This window comes from Pavona decussata, unplaced genomic scaffold, assembly GCF_977016875.1.
Source record: "Pavona decussata unplaced genomic scaffold, jaPavDecu1.1 SCAFFOLD_175, whole genome shotgun sequence".
NCBI lineage: Eukaryota > Metazoa > Cnidaria > Anthozoa > Scleractinia > Agariciidae > Pavona > Pavona decussata.
Window position 1 is genome coordinate 1,261,550 of NW_028145586.1, and position 18,223 is coordinate 1,279,772.

General features: G+C 39.1%; 1 protein-coding gene across 1 annotated transcript; it reads right to left on the minus strand.

Moving 5' to 3' along the window:
* Positions 1-380: 380 nt before the first annotated feature.
* LOC146463553 (phosphoglucomutase-1-like) lies at positions 381-18,209 on the minus strand. Its single transcript, XM_085084306.1, has 12 exons — positions 17,924-18,209; positions 13,606-13,687; positions 11,069-11,149; positions 8,747-9,022; positions 8,086-8,178; positions 7,070-7,167; positions 6,366-6,564; positions 4,952-5,068; positions 4,276-4,366; positions 3,344-3,539; positions 1,788-1,922; positions 381-836 (listed from the first exon to the last, which is right to left on the minus strand). Exons 1-12 carry the CDS (start codon positions 18,164-18,166, stop codon positions 747-749), a joined length of 1,701 nt encoding a protein of 566 aa, XP_084940432.1. The 5' UTR covers positions 18,167-18,209; the 3' UTR covers positions 381-746.
* Between the last annotated feature and the right edge of the window lie 14 nt (positions 18,210-18,223).

Sequence of the window (18,223 nt, forward strand, 5' to 3'; positions counted from 1 at the left end):
TATCTTAAAACAAAATTTCTGTTACCAGGAATTTACACAGCATGTATTTAAAAATAAAATTAAGATACACCATTGGGAGAATTATAACCCTGAAAATTTGCAACATTTTCTACTCCTGAGGATGCTTTCGTTTAATAACCCATTTTGCAGTTGTGCGCTTAGTGACGTAGCCTTTGAGAGGAAACGAGGCTGTGGGTGATTTTGTTTTGATACAAACCTCACTGCTTTTCATAATAATAATAATAATAATAATAATAATAATAATAATAATAATAATAATAATAATAATAATAATAATAATAATAACAATAATAATAATATAATAATAGTTTTAAAATTTATAACGCGCAAGTATCTATATAGATACAATCAAATGCGCCTAATCATATGGATATCGTGTTGTCTTATGTTAATTAGTCAATTTGCACTAACTGGTCACCTGGTACAAAATCCACCATACTGGATGGCAAAAGATTGAAGTAGATTCGAACACAAAGGAATTCCAACCTGTCAAGCTTGACTTTGCTTTGTTCTCGATGTCCCAGTGGAGGATGTCACGCTTTTTTGCCATCCAGTATGGCGGATTTTTTACCATGTGACCAGTTAGCGAAAAGGCCCATTACATTTGAAAACCAATGAGGTTTGTATCAAAACAAAAAAACTCCAGCCTCGCTTCCGTTCAAAGGCCTGGTAGCTAAGCATTCAACTGTAAAATGGAGTATTCACTTCCACACCACGTACTTGTGTTATGTGATGACGGTCGGATTGTCGCGTCCAGTAAATCGTTGTAATTGAGAGATGTTCAGCGCTATATCTAGCAGGGGTTTCAAAACAATCTGCGGAGAGAACATTGCCATGAGATAAGAGATGACGGACGTATAAGAACACGCATGCGCAGAGCGAAATGGAGCCTCCTTAACTTCTTGAAATTCTAAAGTGTGACCATTCGCAGGAAAGCTATCGAGCAGCACTTTTATGTGCTGCTGTTAATTATGTTGGACAAAATGGTTGTGTGTGAAATGAAATAATAAAATTATGAAATGAGTGTGCCCACGAATATCCAGAAGTGTGAGCACTCAAATCATAGCTATTGAGTGGTACTTTCCTGATGTGTTTGTACAAGGTGGTGGTAACTTTTGAGTTTGTGCATGTCATACCGGTGAAGCAGTATTTTCCTGCGGTGCTGTTTATCAAGCTGTACAAGGAGGTCCAAACTTTTGAGTCCATGTATGAAGTCCTAAAGTGTGACCATTCAAATGACAGCTACTGAGCAGTACTTTCCCGTGGTGCTGTTTATTATGCTGTACAAGGTAGTTCTAACTCTTGAGACTGTCGATGAAATCCTAAAGTGTGGCCATTCAAATGAAAGCTACTGAGCAGTACTTTCCTCTGGTGCTGTTTATTATGCTGTACAAAGTGGTTCTAACGTTTGAGTTTGTGGATGAAATCCTAAAGTGTGACCATTCAAATGACAGCTACTGAGCAGTACTTTCCTGTGGTGCTGTTTATTATGCTGTACAAGGTAGTTCTAACTTTTGAGTCTGTCGATGAAATCCTAAAGTGTGGCCATTCAAATGAAAGCTAACGAGCAGTTCTTTCCTGTGGTGCTGTTTATTTTGCTGTACAAGGTGATTCTATCTTTTGAGTTCGTGGATGAAATTCTTTAGTAGGACCATTCAGATTAAAACTGCCAAGCAGTACTCTCTACATCCCATTTCTTACTTGTTGTATGTAGCTTTTGCTTACCACCTGAAGAGTGTTTGCTACGCATTTTTTACAGCGCATACCTGAGCGTTCAGCATATGCTTTGATTCATCTGGTTCGTAACTCTCCACGTAAACTCGTATTGTTGCCCCAGCGCTTCCTGTACCACTCAGTCGGAAAATGAGTCGTGATCCATCGGTGAAAATAATACGAACACCCTACCACAAAAAAAAAAGAAAAGCTAATTCAGTGGGACAGCTATGGTGGACTGCTCTAACCCACAGGTGGATTGAATGACTGATGGCGAAGCTGTGGAACGTGATTTGTATTTTAATTGTGTTTTATAATAAAGACCTGTTAACATCATCATCATCGTCATTATTATTACTATTATTATTATTACTATTATTATTATTATTATTATTATTATTATTATTATTATTATTTTTATTAGAGGACTAGGAGTCGCAGCTTTTGAAGATGATATAAGACGCCTTTTTAATGACGTCTCAGACGAAATCGTGCTGCAACCACAGTTATGAATGTCGAATGATGTAAGGTAACGATGTAGTATGATGTAAGGAGTCACTTCAAGAGCTATAAGCCAAAGATAAATATCAGCAACTTTTAGCGCACGTTCTGATTGGTTAATTAAGTATTTACTATTTGGCGATGGGTGCTCGTTGGCAAAAGCTAGCGCTCGTTCGCGAGCGGTGGAGTTTTTCAACTCTTTTTTAGCCAAGCAATGCCAGAAACATCGATTATCATTCAAGTAGGCAACGAAAAAGATCTTACAATCTACTTGGAGACAGTAAAAGAACAGGATTAAGAAAATTTGTAGGATTTGTATTACACGTCAGTACCTCGACTGACCACTGATTCTGCTTCTTCGGTTGTTAGCAACCTCCCGCCCGCATCCAATTAACAAATAGACTCATTGTTGTTCAGTAATAGATGAAACAAGACCTCAAAATGTGGTAAGAACAAAAGTGTGTCACTGATGTTTGTACCACGTTTTGACGTCTCCTGTGATCTATTATATTACTATTACATGGAATCTATTTGTTTTATATAATAAAGAAGCAAAAGTTGTTAATGGTGACGTCATCTATGCGTCTGTCCTCCAATAGAGTATAAGTAAGAACCAATCAAAATACCTGTAGAATTCAGCTTATCATTTAAAACTCAATACTGCACGCCGAGCGATTTACCATGTGTTAAACATGCTTCGCCTTACAGAAGACCAAATAAATTCAGACCCAAGATAGTAAGCCTCTGGTATCCACCAAAACTTATCGTCCAAGGCCAACGAGCGCCACAGTTTGCTAATAGTTTCTAATAGGCCATTTCCCAGTTGGTGTGAACCTCATAATGAAAGAAAGCTTTTCATATAACAATCAGTTTTGTTTGCATAGGAATGAAAACCATTTCTTCATAACAAAAACTTGGTACTTAGCCTCGCTTACAAAATGAAATGCTGTAAGCCTCATCACGAAAGCGAGGCTAAGAGCAAAAATTAGTTTTGTTTGCATATGAATGAAAACTAGTTTTCATAACAAAAACTTTGCACTTAGCCTCGCTTTCACAATGAGGCTCAAAGCAACTCGGCAACGGCCTACTGAATTTTCAAAACGTTTACCTGTTTGCTTGACACACTTCCGTCAATGGGATCAGTGTAAGAGAAGTCATCCATTGCTTTAACTTCGTAGGACTTCTGATTCTCACTACTTCCGCCTGTAAACGTTTTATTCACCAGGGACTTGTCTTCAGCCGCCTTGCGTAGCTGTTCAATCATTTTATTGGCTCCCTCAGATTCAACGTTTTCGTAATCACATCTACACAAAGCGAGAATCAAAGTTAGTTGAAACCGGCAGAAAACAGGCCAGACTTGAATTATGCATAGTGTTTATTAATTTTCCAGGCATGGAGCTACTGCAGTGGGTACACTCGATTGCGAAAACGTTGACACCTAAAAAGCATAAACCATGAACGATGAGACCCAACGGATTTGTGGGTAGTGTTTAAAAAATTGGCCCTTGTTGGCCAACTTGACACTTTAAGGAAAGCTTGGACAGTTTCCATCATTCACCACGTGCAACTAATTTTGGTCATCAACCGTCGCAGGAGAATAGAATATTATGCAAATAAATTTAGTACACTTTTTCCCCAAAAGCCATTTGGTCTCATCGTTGACGGTTTATGATTTTTAGGTGTCAACGTTTTTTCAATTGAGTGTATATATTTGGTTAGTATCGAAAACATTTCGCCACCAACATTGCCATGCAGAAATCTGCTCGTTTAACGCTGCAAGCTAAGCTATTAGTTCGATTGAAAACCTTCTTTGTGTATGGTTGAGGAAAACCCGTTCAACGAAGCCACGCAGAGTTTTGGTCTTGCTTCTGATTGGTCGAGAAAATGGTGCCAATTTTGCTAAGCTAACAAAACAGCGCAGCGTAGTAATGCAAAACCAAAGCAAACACGAATTACTTTCGACGCTCAACTGAAAACCGTTCTGAAGGAAAAAGGTGTTTATCATTTCAGGCTAGAAAGGGTTAAGCGTCTCCAATCTACCTCACGAAAAACGATCTTCCATATTTCTTCCAGAAGTCTTTCAATATGTCTTGTACTGACATCTTTCTGCTCGCTATGATTGACATCCACGCTGAAAAATCAAACAACCACATTTGTTACTCAACAATGAAGCAGTCAAAGTCCTACACCGGAGGGGAGCAGTCGCTAGGGCAACGAAGACACGATCTTGCGATCAAAATTCTTATAGAAAGTGCAACCCGCTAACCCATAAACACTGAACCACGGCACCTCCGAAACAAAAGCACTCAGCGTTGATGCACTTCCTGCCCACACTAAGCCGAATTGATTTTAAAACGCATCTTTTTATCTGGATTACTGTAGACGGATCTTATCCATTCTGGTGGGCTTTATCAAAAAGTTTATTTTATTGTACTCGCCGGATAAGTGTGGAAGGTAGGCCAAAGCGGAGGAAAACAGAACATGCGTTTTCAACTGATTTATCTGGAGTAACATGGAAAGAGTCGTAGAGTGTAATTCGCAACAAAAACATTAAATACTCACTTTAGTTTCCACGTCCTTTATACATTTGTTCCCGGGTTATTTTACAACCTTGACATCGTACAAACTTCGCTTCTTTTCTTCAGATCTTTTCAATCATGTGTATATCGTTCACAGCCACGCCCAGCCACGCAAAGCTTAATTAACAAACACTCACCAAGAAAAGCCCAGACTCCGTCTTTTTCTCGGATGTGATCTGAGCCAGTTCCAAAGCTCTCTTCACCACATAGTGAAATGCGCTGAGCGTCCATCAAGTTCCCGAAGAACTTCCATCCTGTAAAAGGAGTTTATTTCGTTTATAAGCAAACCAAACATGCTGCCATTAGAAAGAACATAACGTGACTACTCTGCAATATATGTGCGGGGGTTCACACGAATAATTTAGTCAAGCAAATCTGAAACTTCCCACCAATTATTCAATCGTTGTACACAATTTCTGACGGCACCTGCACTCCGCTCAACTTTTAGTGGGGCTTACTCTAGAAATAGGCAGGAGGGGGGAGGGGAGGTGCTTTGTTTTTTAAAGACGGAGTCCAAGATATCTCAACTTCTCAGACAAACTTAGAATTAACGAGAAATTGATAGTGTAAAACTGCCGTGAAACAAGATGATATTGCGCGTGGTTAGATAACCGGTTTTTTCACTATACAAATAGCCAAAAAACCGGTTTTCTACAGTGAAAAGACGTCGAACTTTTCATGAGCCGAACCTAATACTCATTCCAAAAACCGTGAGAAGACTGGCACGAATAAGGGATTGTGGGATGGTTGGGTAAAAGGATGGACATCGCGCGTTCGAATAAGTGCATTTTTCGACATTTTCTCGGGGTAGCTTAGCTATTGTTAAACAGTTTTGACCAATAAGAGTACTTCCTATATAACTGACTGCCAAGAAATGCACTTATTCATCGGCGCAATTTCCATCCGTCTGCCCAAACGATCCAATAATCCCTCAATCGTACAGTTTCTGGACTAAGGAATAGCTTTTGCTCATTTACGCAAGGCTCGGCACATGTAACATTCGACGTTTGAATCGGGACTAACTAACTGTACGAATATCGCGGCATGTTCGTACCCGTTTCGCGGGTTAATTAAACAGTACAAAGTGGAGTTGGATAATATTTCATCTTCCCAGGCATTCAAACATAAATTTGAACTTTCTTTTGCTCAACCTAGTTGTTCTAAAAGTAACAGCCCAAAATAAATAGGTAAGGGTGTTAGTTTTAAAAGTGCTGCGTCGGTGGGGAGTAGAAACGAACGTTTGGTTTATCAACAGAGCTGACAACTAAAGGTAAATTAGCCACCGTAAAGAAATTCGAGTGCTGACGTTTCGAGCGTTAGCTTTTCGTCAAAATCCAATGATTCGCTTTGACGAAGGGCTAACGTTCAAAACGTCAGCACTCGAATCTTTAAGGTGGTCAATTTACCTTTAGTTACAAACCCTGTTGACAAAACCAAACATTCGTTTCAAATTCTATAGACTTTTTAAAGTCTATTGATTATTTAAAAATCTATTGGTTATTTAAAAATATATATCTCGGAGCACATAACTCATAGATCAAGGCTACTTACCAGTTGGTGTTTCAAAACATTCAACTCCCATTTTTTGTCCAACTCTATCAATTGCGGCACTGGTTGGCATGCTGCGAGCCACGCCTTTTAATCCTGTTTTCACAAAGTACGGAATACACGTGGCGTTCTCTGCGATGACTGCAACCGAGTCTGACGGAGTCACAAAGAATCCATTTTGGCCAAGAATCATGTTACGATCCTGCAGTGAAAACAAACAAAAGTGAACAGTTCTCACTGCTAGCTTGATTTCGCCGTGATTATTTATTAATACTGGCAAGCGAGCGAGCAAGCACGGACGCACGCACGCACGCACGCACGAAAACGCGTACGAACGCACATTTACGTCTGTTCTGATTGCTTTAGCCTAGCCGGGCAGATGAAGCACAGACGTAAGTCCATGAATGCTGTTTTCACCGTCAAAACGGCCTCGACGCAAACATAACCACAAGCGCAAGTCCAAGAATGCTGTTTTCACCGCGAAAACGGCCTCGACGCTAGCACAAGCACAAGGATCGAAATTTTCCTTTTCTTGTGCTTGCGTCGCGTTCATTTTCACTTGATATGAAGCTCTTATGTTTGTGCTTGTGTTTGCGCTTTTGCTTGCGTCGCTAGTGAAAACCAAGCTTTAGAGAATTTACTTTGCGTTTCGTTCAACGACATTCAGTTAAAACCGCTCTATCACTACGTGGAAGTATAGTTCTTACCCCGTCTCCATCGAAAGCAGCTCCAAGTTGATGGACACCCGCCGCAAGCAACTCAACAAGATCAGCAGCGTAAGTCTGATTAGGGTCTGGATGGTGGCCTGAAGAACAATCGAAATATAGACGCAATTCTCAAATCGGTTGATATAGGTTTTTAACTGCACAGCTCTAGAGACAAACCTTTTATCTCTGATGCAAGGCTGATGAGAAAGAGAATGATAGAAATAAAGGCTAGAAACAAAGCTATGACATAAGGCATTGTCCACGCGTCTCATTAAAAAAATGTAAATAGTATTTGTTTACCCATAGAGCACCAAAGAAATCTCTAGGAACTCGTTCAAAGGCGACCGTGCGTTCCAGCTACAATACGTCGAATTGGAATTTGGAATGTTGGTTCTCGTGGAGGTAGAAAAACCGCAGTACCCGGAGAAAAACCCTCGGAGCAGGGACGAGAACCAACAACAAACTCAACCCACATATGACGCCGAGTCCGGGTCCGTAGAAAGCTATTTTCTATTCCTTTAGTCTGCGGAAAACACACACATATAATTGCAATTGGTCCATCGTAGTTTTTTCTTCTTCTGTGATTGGTTAGTAAGAGTGATAACTTTAGCTTTTGGGTTTTACGATACTGTATTGATCATGACATAAGAAATAATTCTTCACAATTGTATTCCTTATTGGCGCATTTTTCAACTCAGCATCAAAAGTAATTTCGCGTTTACTTTGGTTTAGCTTTTCTACGCTCTGTGATTGGTTACCAAAACTCGCACCACTTTCTCAACCAATGAGAAGCAAACCAAAACCAATCATGATTTGCTCACGTGCGTTTTTCCGCGCTTGGCGCCGGTTACCTGTATTTGCTTCGCGTTTTGATTGGTTCATTGCGCTGTTTACATCTGCCCTGATTGGTTAGAGTGATTTCTTTGTGTTTGGTCACATGAAACTAAAATGAAAACCGCTCATTCGCACAAAGAAGTTACTAATTAAAATATTCATAACAAGCTGCAAGAGCATACCTCCAAAATCCTCCTTTGGATCACATTTTAAAGTGACTGTCTCTGGTGCTCCTAATTCCTGGCACAAGATTCTCTTTAAATAAGGACCAGTTACTGAAAAAAACAAAACAAAAAATTTATGACCAACACAAAATATTTTTCATCTCATATGAGGTGTGCAATTAAGGGTCATCTTGCAGAATTTCCTCATTCATCTGTTCTTGAACTGTCCTGGCTTAGAAATATTAAAATTTACCTTGTTAAGGATGGTGCCTACCAATAAAGAAGTATTTTTGTGTGGTTTATGACTATGCGGGAAAAGCAGACCTTAGCAAGGGCTGTTGGAATCCAAAAAGAATATTGGGGGTAACCACGCAGCTTTTAGAGATAATTAAGCAACAATCATTCTAAAAAACAGTAAAATACAAAGCAATGTATGGCGTTTTTTCCAAATTGAAGCTTTACTATCTCTGAAAAATGCATGGTTATCCCAGATATTCTTTTTGGATACCAAGAGCACTTGCTAAGTTCTGCTTTCTCCGCATTGCCTTAAACTGCACAAAAATATCCCTGTATTAGTAAGCACCACCCATAGGAAACCCGAGTATTTCAAGATGCACAGAACGTATGCGCAGTAACAAAAGTAGGCACCATCCTTAAATCTAAATTCAAATTCACACACCTCCATGCATAGCATTTGCAACAAGCTTGAAAGGTGGCTGATCATCTGTTCCAGAAATCAACTTCTTCAACAGATCAAAATCAAAAATCTCTCTCATCAGCTGAGTGTAATCCTCTACTGAGTCTCTTACAGTCACAGTGAATGTATGACCCTCAACCTCCCAACTGTTGCTTCCGATAGAGTCAAGGTTGACAGTGATATCATTGCAGATTTTGTATGATGTGATCTTTTGTGTTCGTGAGTAAATCTCATTAGTTATGCCTTCTGGTGCTGGACCTGCATAGTTGAAAGAGAAAAGGAAATTAAAAATTTCTTTAGTAAGGATCTAATAGATACATGTACCAGTAAGTTTGACAAGATGCAAGAGAGCCTTTCACTCATCTGACATACATGAAAGATAATTATGTTTATGTTTCGTTCCATTAATTACAGCTTATATGGCAATCATATTCTGTCCTTTCCCAAACCCCAAACCATAACTTAACGGTCTTCATTCTTTTAGATTCCTGGCTACAAAACACTGAGGGAATTCCCTTTCTTGTGATATTAGGTCCTCCTCGACACTGAATGTATTCAAGACTAAGATTAAACAGTGTGTTAGTTTTTCATCAGCATAACCAGATTTTACTTACTGAATTATTTAATTTATTATTCCACTATTATGTCATTTCACCAAATAAGGTCAAGAGAACGCGCAAAATATGAGACCGTAATACACTGTAGTGTCCCGGTTTGACCGGTTTACAACAGAGCGAATACGGACGGAAAAGGAAGAAAAAAGGAGCAACAATGGCCGGACTGGACGAAGAATAGTTTTTGAAACGATGGAAGCTCGAAAACAAGTTTTTAGCATGCCAATCACTTGTCATTTATCTTTTCATTTAATCCAATCAAATTAAAGACATTTAACTGGCTTTCTGTGTTGTTTACGTCATTCGTACACGCCATATACCGATGGACAGATAATGCCGGCTGTATTTCAAAACTGTTACCAAAACAGAGAAGCCAAAATAACAAAATCTTTTTGTAGTGGAATAATAAATCTCTTATTCGATGGTTTTACATATAATACTCGCAGACATTTTGCTCATTGCTCGTATTTTTCCTCGCCCCGAACGCAACTCGCAAAATATCCGCGCGTATTATATGTAAAACCATCGAATAAGATATATATATATATGTATATTTTTTCAAACCAAATTAAAATAATTATTTTTATTTCCTTTGTGCAGTATTCACCACCATAAAAATCAAACTGGTTTGAAAAATTTTTAGGCAAAAATTTCTTCAACCACAACATATCCATATTTTTGATATCTAATTTTGTTCCCTTGTAATGTTTTATTTTACTTGAAGACAGTAGCCTGTAGAGCTACTGTTACCCACGCCCGATACTAGTAAGACCACAATAAACGTAGAGCACTTCAAACAGAGTTGTATTTTCTTTGTCTAACAAAACAAATGCATCGATTTTCTCCTTATGTCAAACTGTCCCAGATGTATGTGATCTACATCACATGTCACATGTTACAAACTTCCGCTTCGGGCTACTTTTCCATTTCCGGTTACTTTTATCAATGTTTACAACCTAACAGTACATCAAAATCAAGTTTACATAAAGTTGATGAGTGAATGAGCAGGGATGGGGAAGTGGTGAGAGGCCTCTCCTCCTATGAATGTGACCTGTGGCCTGGGGTTGATTCCCAGACTTGGCATCATATATGGGTTGAGTTTCTTGTTGCTTTTTCATCCCAGCTATGAGATTTTTTTCTAGGTACTAAAGTCTTGCTCTTTCCTCAAAAACCTACATTTCTGAATTCCAATTTGATCTGGAATCCATACAAGGTCCATAGGTTTGTTAGTTGTTATAGTGTTACATGTAAGTGCCAACCTCGTTAAACAAAGTCAATTTATGAGAATAAATCCTAGCAGTATGCAGGATGTTTGTCCCATGAACCTAGTTTAATGGCCTTAGCGCCCACGAGTCTCCTGTAGCTCAGTGGTAGAGCATCCGAACTAGTGATCGGAAGGTCTCAGGTTTGACTCCTGATAGGAGCACTTAGATTTTTTTCCAAGTATACCTGTGTCACCTACTGAATAATACATTATTCTCATTTATTCACCAGGCTTAAAATATTCCATCACATTTATTTCCATTGCGCAAAGTCAATTTATTTATTTATTTATTTATTTATTTATTTACCTATATGCTATACTGGCCAGCACATTGTACCACTATAACATCATTACTAAGTTTTATGCAAAAAAAAAAATAATAATAAAAAAATACTCTTTACACATGAATAAGCATTGTCTGTTTACCTCCATTTTCAATGTTGTATTTGATTCCAAAGTCTCCATCAGGTCCTCCAGGATTGTGACTTGCAGTGAGAAGGATTCCACCTGAAAACAAACATCCACAGTTATTACTTACTGTACAATGTCAAGGCTATAAATATATATATCTTATTTAATCGTTTTACATATAATACACATGGATATTTTGCAAGTTGTGTAGTATTTTTCCAAGCCCCAAAGGGGTGAGGAAAAATATCATTTTGCTATTTTAGCTTCTCTTTTCTGGTAAGAGCGTGAAATACACCCGGCATTATCTGTCCATCAGTATAATAATTATTGAAGAGCTGAGAGCATAACCGACTTATGTCGAATTTTAGCCCAGTTTTCGATTTCGCTCGGATTTGTCCCAATTTTTGCTCTGCCCTGGTTTTGAAAACATTTCGCGGTTTTCAATCGTGTACAAAACTCCTTGAGAAAACCAAACACCAACAGCGCAAAAACCACTTGCTTACTATTTCTCTCTTGTTAATTCTACCACAGAACTTTACTTCTCTCTCCCACTCCCTCCCCCTATACAATGACAACCGAAAACAGAAGTAGAAACCACTCACTCACTGTTTCTCTCTTCTTAATTCTACCACAGTTATTTCTCCCTCCCCCCCTCCCCCTTATGCAATGTTGATTTGGAAGGTGATGCTTGCCAGGAGACTGTTCGTGACCCAGAAAACAACATTGAGTTGGGGGGGGGGGGGGGGGAAGGGAGGGGAATGTGGTGGTTTCCTTGTTTACTAGTGAACGTGCTTGGAAGGGTAATGTTGTTAGAGATGTTGTCCATGTCGTACTCGTCGGTTAAGAAGACTCGAACCGCGTGTTCTTGTTGTAAGGTAACCGTGCGTATTTGGGAAGTGGAAATATTGGGATGTAAGTTACGGCTTTCAGTCAGCCAAGTCCTATGGTGCATATTTTCGCTTTGTGCATTAACGAAGTCAAGAAAGTTACTCTTTTTAGCCGTAGGTTAAGTGTGGCGCAAATAGCTTTCGCGTGATTTCAGCAAAATGCTAGTTCCAATTTTGTGTTTTCCTTTCGGGGCGATAAAACCAACTAGTAGCATAATGAACTTCAAGCAACACTGTCACATTATTTCATTAACATGGTTGTAACTTTTCACTTAACCGTAAGGGAAAATAACTGCATTTCATACAAAGACCGGTCTCTTGAAAGCCAGTAAGGCCGTAAGTCACGCAGTGCGTGACAGAGAACTTGTTTTCTTTCAATGCGTAACAGTTCTCGTCCTCAGGAAAGGAAATGGCTTGTTTCGAGATAAACTTTTCTCTCAATGAAAAACCGATTTGTTGCCCTTCTATTCTACCCCTTTTGATCACAGCAAAAGTGCGTGTTAGTAATTTGGCAACAGTTCTCGCCCATGTCGCAATAAAGAAACTAATTGAATTTTGAATTATTTTTACGTAATGGGGTGAGAACTGTTGGAAAATAGATTTCCTCTGTGAAACACCTTTAGGAAAGCATTTCAACATGGCGATCTAATGATAAACAAAGCATTTACATGCTACCAAAGGTAAAACATTGCCAACGAACATATGTAAATGACTTTTTTGGGGTGAGAACTGTGGCCGAGAAATGTGCGGACATTTTGATGACGTATTGTATCTGCGGTGCGTTTCTTACATTCCTGTCACGCACGTAGTAGTTTGTAACAATCAAATGAAAGTGTAACAGAATTCTTTTCGTTTCTCCCGCGAGAAAGACCGCTTTCGTGTGCTGTGGTTCAAAGACAACAAGTTTATATTTAATACAAATATTAATACTCAATGCATTGTCCTTTTGGTCATCCATAGTGACTATAATGTTATCGATTTTTCTTTAGAAGATGGTAACAATTCCCAATGGCATTAATATGAAACACAAATCGGCGGGAAAAAATATTGAACAATGTCTTTCAATCGAATTGAAGTTCACATGCAAAAATTCGGACAAATCCGAGCAAACGCGAAAAACGGGCTGAAATTCGACATAAGTCGGTTATGCTCCCAGCCCTTCAATTATGGCACGTGCGAATGACGTAAACAACACAGAGAACCAGTGAAATGTCATTGCCTGTATTCGCTCTGTGGTAAGCCAGTCAAACTGGGACACTACAGTGTATTACGGTCTTGTATTTTGCGTTCTCTCTTGACCTTATTTGGTGAAATGACATAATAGTGGAATAATAAATATGGTTAAGCATGATGATTCATCATCATTTTGACCTTTGAAAAACCCTTTCCCCTTGACTGTCCAATGGTATGGATATTTTCTAGAACAGTATACAGTTCAAGTTATCAGTACACTTAAAAAATGCTTCACTGGGTCTAAATAAATTTATTTGATGTCAATAACATGGGGAGTCCTTGCTTCCTTGCGCAATCTCCCAAGCCAGAGGCTTATGATAAAGTTATTGACAACAATCGAAATTGAATTGCTCAGTAGTATGGCCTCAGCCTTATACAGTCATATGATGCTAAAACAAACATTGCATACAATCTCAGTTCTCATGTCCTTACCTCTCGCCTTGATTTTTCTGATAATGCATGATACAGCCGGGGTAGAAAACATTCCATTCTGACCTATTACCAGCTCACCAACCTAAGGAAAACACGACATAACCATTGTATTAATAATTTTTACTCTTACTAATGAAAAACTGGAATTATACCCACACAGAGTGGACCCTTTCACTCCCATTGGAAATGCCATATTTTTGTAAAATGGAAATTTTGAACCCCTATACCAAAATTAATGTGATATAACAATTGAAGGTCTGAGAGCATAACCGACTTATGTCGAATTTTAGCGCGGCTTTCGATTTCGCACGGATTTGTCCAAATTTTGGCTCTCCCTGGTTTGGAAAACATGTCGCGGTTTTACAATCGTGGACAAAAATCCTTGAGAAAACCAAACACGAACAGAACAAAAACCACTTGCTTACTTCTCCCTCCCACCCCCTCCCCCTATGCAATGACAACCGAACACAGACAGCCAAAAAACCACTCACTTACTGTTTCTCCCTTCATAATTCTACCACAGTTACTTCTTCCTCCCCACCTCCCCCTTATGCAATGTTGATGTGGGAAGCGATGCTTGCCAGGAAACTGTTCGTGACCCAAAAGACAACATTGAGTCAGGGGGAGGGGGAGGGGGATTTGGTAGTTTGCTTGTCTACAAGTGAACGCGCTTGGAAGGCAAATTTTTTTATAGGTTTTGTCCACGTCAGACTCGTTTTCCAAATTATCGGTATGCTAAAAGTTTCCACTGTCCACGAGCCGTGTTTAGTCGCACCAGTTGTTGTTGCTATAAGTAACATTTGAGATGATATCATGGTTTGCTTTTGCGGGTTGTAACAAGCCCAAAATAGATCAAGGCGGTCGGGATAAACAACTTGCGTATCGTACTGGTTAGTTGGTTTCGCTTTTGTTTGGTGAAGTTTGTAAACGCACGTCATCTATGGATCTTTTGAAAAGTTATGAAATTGACGAATGCAGTTCACAGGAACTGGTGGAAATGTTGTCCAAAGAATCCCTCCTTGGTAGTGATGAGTGTGCCGTGGCGAATTTTTCAATTCGATTATCAAATCCCGCGGGAGCATCAGAGACAAATCCTGCCATGTGCAAGGTGTTTTGCAAGCCTTAGTTGTGGTTTGCCAGGCTTGAAATTCGGTATGTAACTATTAACTTGACAATTTCAAGGCAAGGATTCAATAAAAGTACGATTAACATAGATTTTCAACGGTTAACACCGAATGCTCGTGAAAAGAATAGATAGTCTTTACCTTTTAATAGAACTGCCCTTAATCGTTGTTAATCGTTGTTAATCGTTGAAATGGCTACATGTCTTCCTGTTAATCGTGTAGAATGCTAGTATTTTGCGTTATCAAGAGTGATATGTCGACAAACGGGACAAAGCTGGATTTTACGCCAGGAAATGGACACATTTTCTCTTGGAGAATGTAACTGTTTACATTTCGGACATTCCTGTCACGTACGTAGTAGTTTGTAACAGAATCAAATAAAAGCATGACAGCATTCTTTTCATTGCTCCCGCGAAAAACACCGCTTTCGTGTGCCGCGTTTCAAAGACAACGAGTGTATATTGAATACAAGTATTTAATCCTCAGTGCATTGTCCTTTTGGTCATCCAGTGTCTATAATCGGTTACTGATATATCTTTACAAGATGGTAAAATTTCTCAATGGCATTAATACGAAACACAAAGCCGCGTGAAAAAATACTGGACAATGGTTTTCAATCGAATTGCAGTTCACATGCAAAAGTTTGGACAAATCTGAGCTACATCGAAAAACGGGCTGAAATTCGACATAGGTCGGTTTAATGCTCCCAGCCCTTCAATTATTATATTATTGAAAGGTTTTGTTTGGGGCATTGTATAAATCATTCCAGCAAAGACAAAGGAAGTAACAGACTAGATTGAAAAGCATCTTAAACAAAAAAAAAATTGAAACATTAAAAAATATCTCATTTCTAGCATTTATTGAGTATATCCCTTAAGTATAGCTTAATTTGCAGTTCTTAGTACATGGTCTCTTGTCAATAGTTGACTTGGTCTTAAAAGTGGAAAGAGGATAAAGTTGGAAAAAATGGAGGGGTGGCTAATCATGTCTCATGTCATTCTCGTCCCCAGAGCCCCAACGTTTTTTTTAATTAATGAACGAGTGGCTCTGGGTCCATCCAAAAATATCTTTCTTTTCATTGGCTGTCGAAAACCTGATGTGCTATAAGGAGAAAAATGCTATGCTTCTGCGCATTTGTCTTTACTTCCTAATACTGAGCGATTCTGAGCAATAATAATACTGAGCATGCGCAATGGTAATTTATCACACTGAGGGTGCGCTACCGGATGTCGTGAAATTCACGACATCCGGTAACGGCTGTTGCCAGGGCCTACGATCCAACTGCTGACCAAAAGATCATAGGCTCTGGGAACGAGGATGGTCTCATGTAGGAGTGGGGTACAATTTTATGTTTCAAATGTGCAGATCTCTCCAAGGTTTGTTTGGTGTTCAAATTTTATACAAATTGACCCAATATTGAACAAGTAATGCTTTCTTGTGCCAAATTTATTACCAGTGTGGATCAGGTACTTGAAGGGGAAATAAATCACCTAAAAAAACAAGGAGATCCGACCTCACTCATCCTTTGTTTGGTCCTAGGAAGGATATTTTGATGAAAAGATCTTCAAAAAAGTCAAATGCTCAACATCTACCCAGGGTCCTTCACTAAGGTCTTATCAGAAGGGGTATCGAATGGTCTCATTCAATTTAAAAGTGCTTGCAAAATTTGGCCTCTGCTCGAATTGCTCGCAAAAATTACACGGGTGCTCGTGCTCGCAAAATTTTTGCAACTGCTCGCATGCGCGCATTCTTGTTAACATGTGCTCGATTGCTCGAGATTTCATTAATCTTCCTTTGTAGTTATTTTTTATACATGTATAAATGATAAATCAGTTATGATATGGTTAAAACAAAAAGGTTGAAACATCCTTACCCCTGGCTTCAGTCTTCCTTCAACTGAGTTCAGCCTGTAACTATTGTTCTGTTTTTCAGGTGTCAGCCAGATTAATAGCTATTACTTGGCGCAAAACAACGTATCCTATTTTAAATAAAAGAGAGATTCCGACTAGCGGAAAATTTACGAAGTACTCAAAGTGTTCGCTGCTCGCCCTCTGTATTTTCTAAAGTGCTCGCTGCTCGCAAGAAAAATTTGTCACCTGCTCGTGCTCGCAAAAATAAACACACTGCTCGCATGCTCGCAAATGCTCACAGACCATTCGATACCCCTAGCTTATCAGAGCAAGAAATAACTAAAGGCAGATTTACACGGTACGACAAGCTTACGACAGGCCTACGACACGAATTGTTTCGTGTAAATCAAACCTACAACTTGCTTACCACTCTCGTGCACATCACAAAAAAAATGTCGTAGTATTTTAAAACATTTAAAAATCCTACGACAATCGTAGGTATAGGCAATATTGAGTGACAAGAGTTGTGTGCGATGTTTTGCATGACGCGAGCAGTGTGTGCTCCAGAAATCGCATGCGACAGTTGTAAGAAATAGTTGTACTGTCTTAATCAGCCTTAAGATAATTAATCTAACAACAAACCCACATCCCCCTCCCACCCCCTTACAGATGGCAAGATGGTCCTCTGCAAGAATACCCTCAACATTTTGTTTGATTTTTGTCATAGTGTACACATGTCACCTGTACCCATTTTTTTACTACTTGGTTCAGAGAGCCATCCGGACAAAAATCTCTGACATACTGGGTTAAATGCAAATTTGGATCCTTAGTCTTGTTTTTGAATGACCCATTGCATCAAGCTTAAAAACCAAAGTTTTACCCCTTAAGAAATGATGTGAATATACCAAGAGTTGATATATTTATTTCTAACATTAAAGTAGATTACCTGCCCTTGGATACTACAGATTATTATTTTAATGGCTTTTCAATCCTTTTTTTTTCTGAAAATTATGAAGGACTTAAACACTGCAGAAAGGACACTATTTAATGCTGGGGGTAGCCAATATAATTGATGGACCATCACCCCATATAAGATCCACATGAGGACCAATATTATTCATTTATATATTTGTTTGTTTGCTACAAATACAATAAGCTTAATTAGAAAAAGCTATAAAATATATGGGGGCCGTACAGAAATTTTTCCCTTCAAAATTTCCTCATGATTCAAACGTAATTTGATAGAAACTATTAAAAAGCTAAGATGGCTAACCTCTGAACTGCTAGACAAGAAATAAAATGACCTTAAAAACATTGCAGTTGACCCCAGAATGAAAAACATACCCCGTTAGCAGCAGCCATTCTCGCGATAACCTGAATCGCTTCTCGCATGAAGAACCTGCCATCACCGCCCACAACAAGGGTACAACCTCGCCTCTTTTCCTCGGGGATCGAATCTAAAATGCATTGAACAAAGTTCTCTGTGTAGTTTGGTTGCTGGAATACCTTGACAGCTTTTCTTAGGCCCGAGGTTCCGGGTTTTTGTCCATCAAATGGAGAGGTTCCTTTCAACGTGACTTCCACCATGTTTCCCTCGACGTGGCAGCGATCTAGTGTTAGCCGTGTACAGCGGTGTGTACAGTG

What these genes read in the sequence shown, in the direction of transcription:
- LOC146463553 (XM_085084306.1), bottom strand. Translation starts at nt 18,166, where the DNA reads ATGGTGGAAGTCACGTTGAAAGGAACCTCTCCATTTGATGGACAAAAA. An exon ending in ATACAACATTGAAAATGGAG is followed by an intron (nt 9,023 to 11,068) that starts GTAAACAGACAA and finishes TCAACTATGCAG; the next exon opens with GTCCAGCACCAGAAGGCATA. An exon ending in CTGCTTTCGATGGAGACGGG is followed by an intron (nt 6,565 to 7,069) that starts GTAAGAACTATA and finishes TTTTCACTGCAG; the next exon opens with GATCGTAACATGATTCTTGG.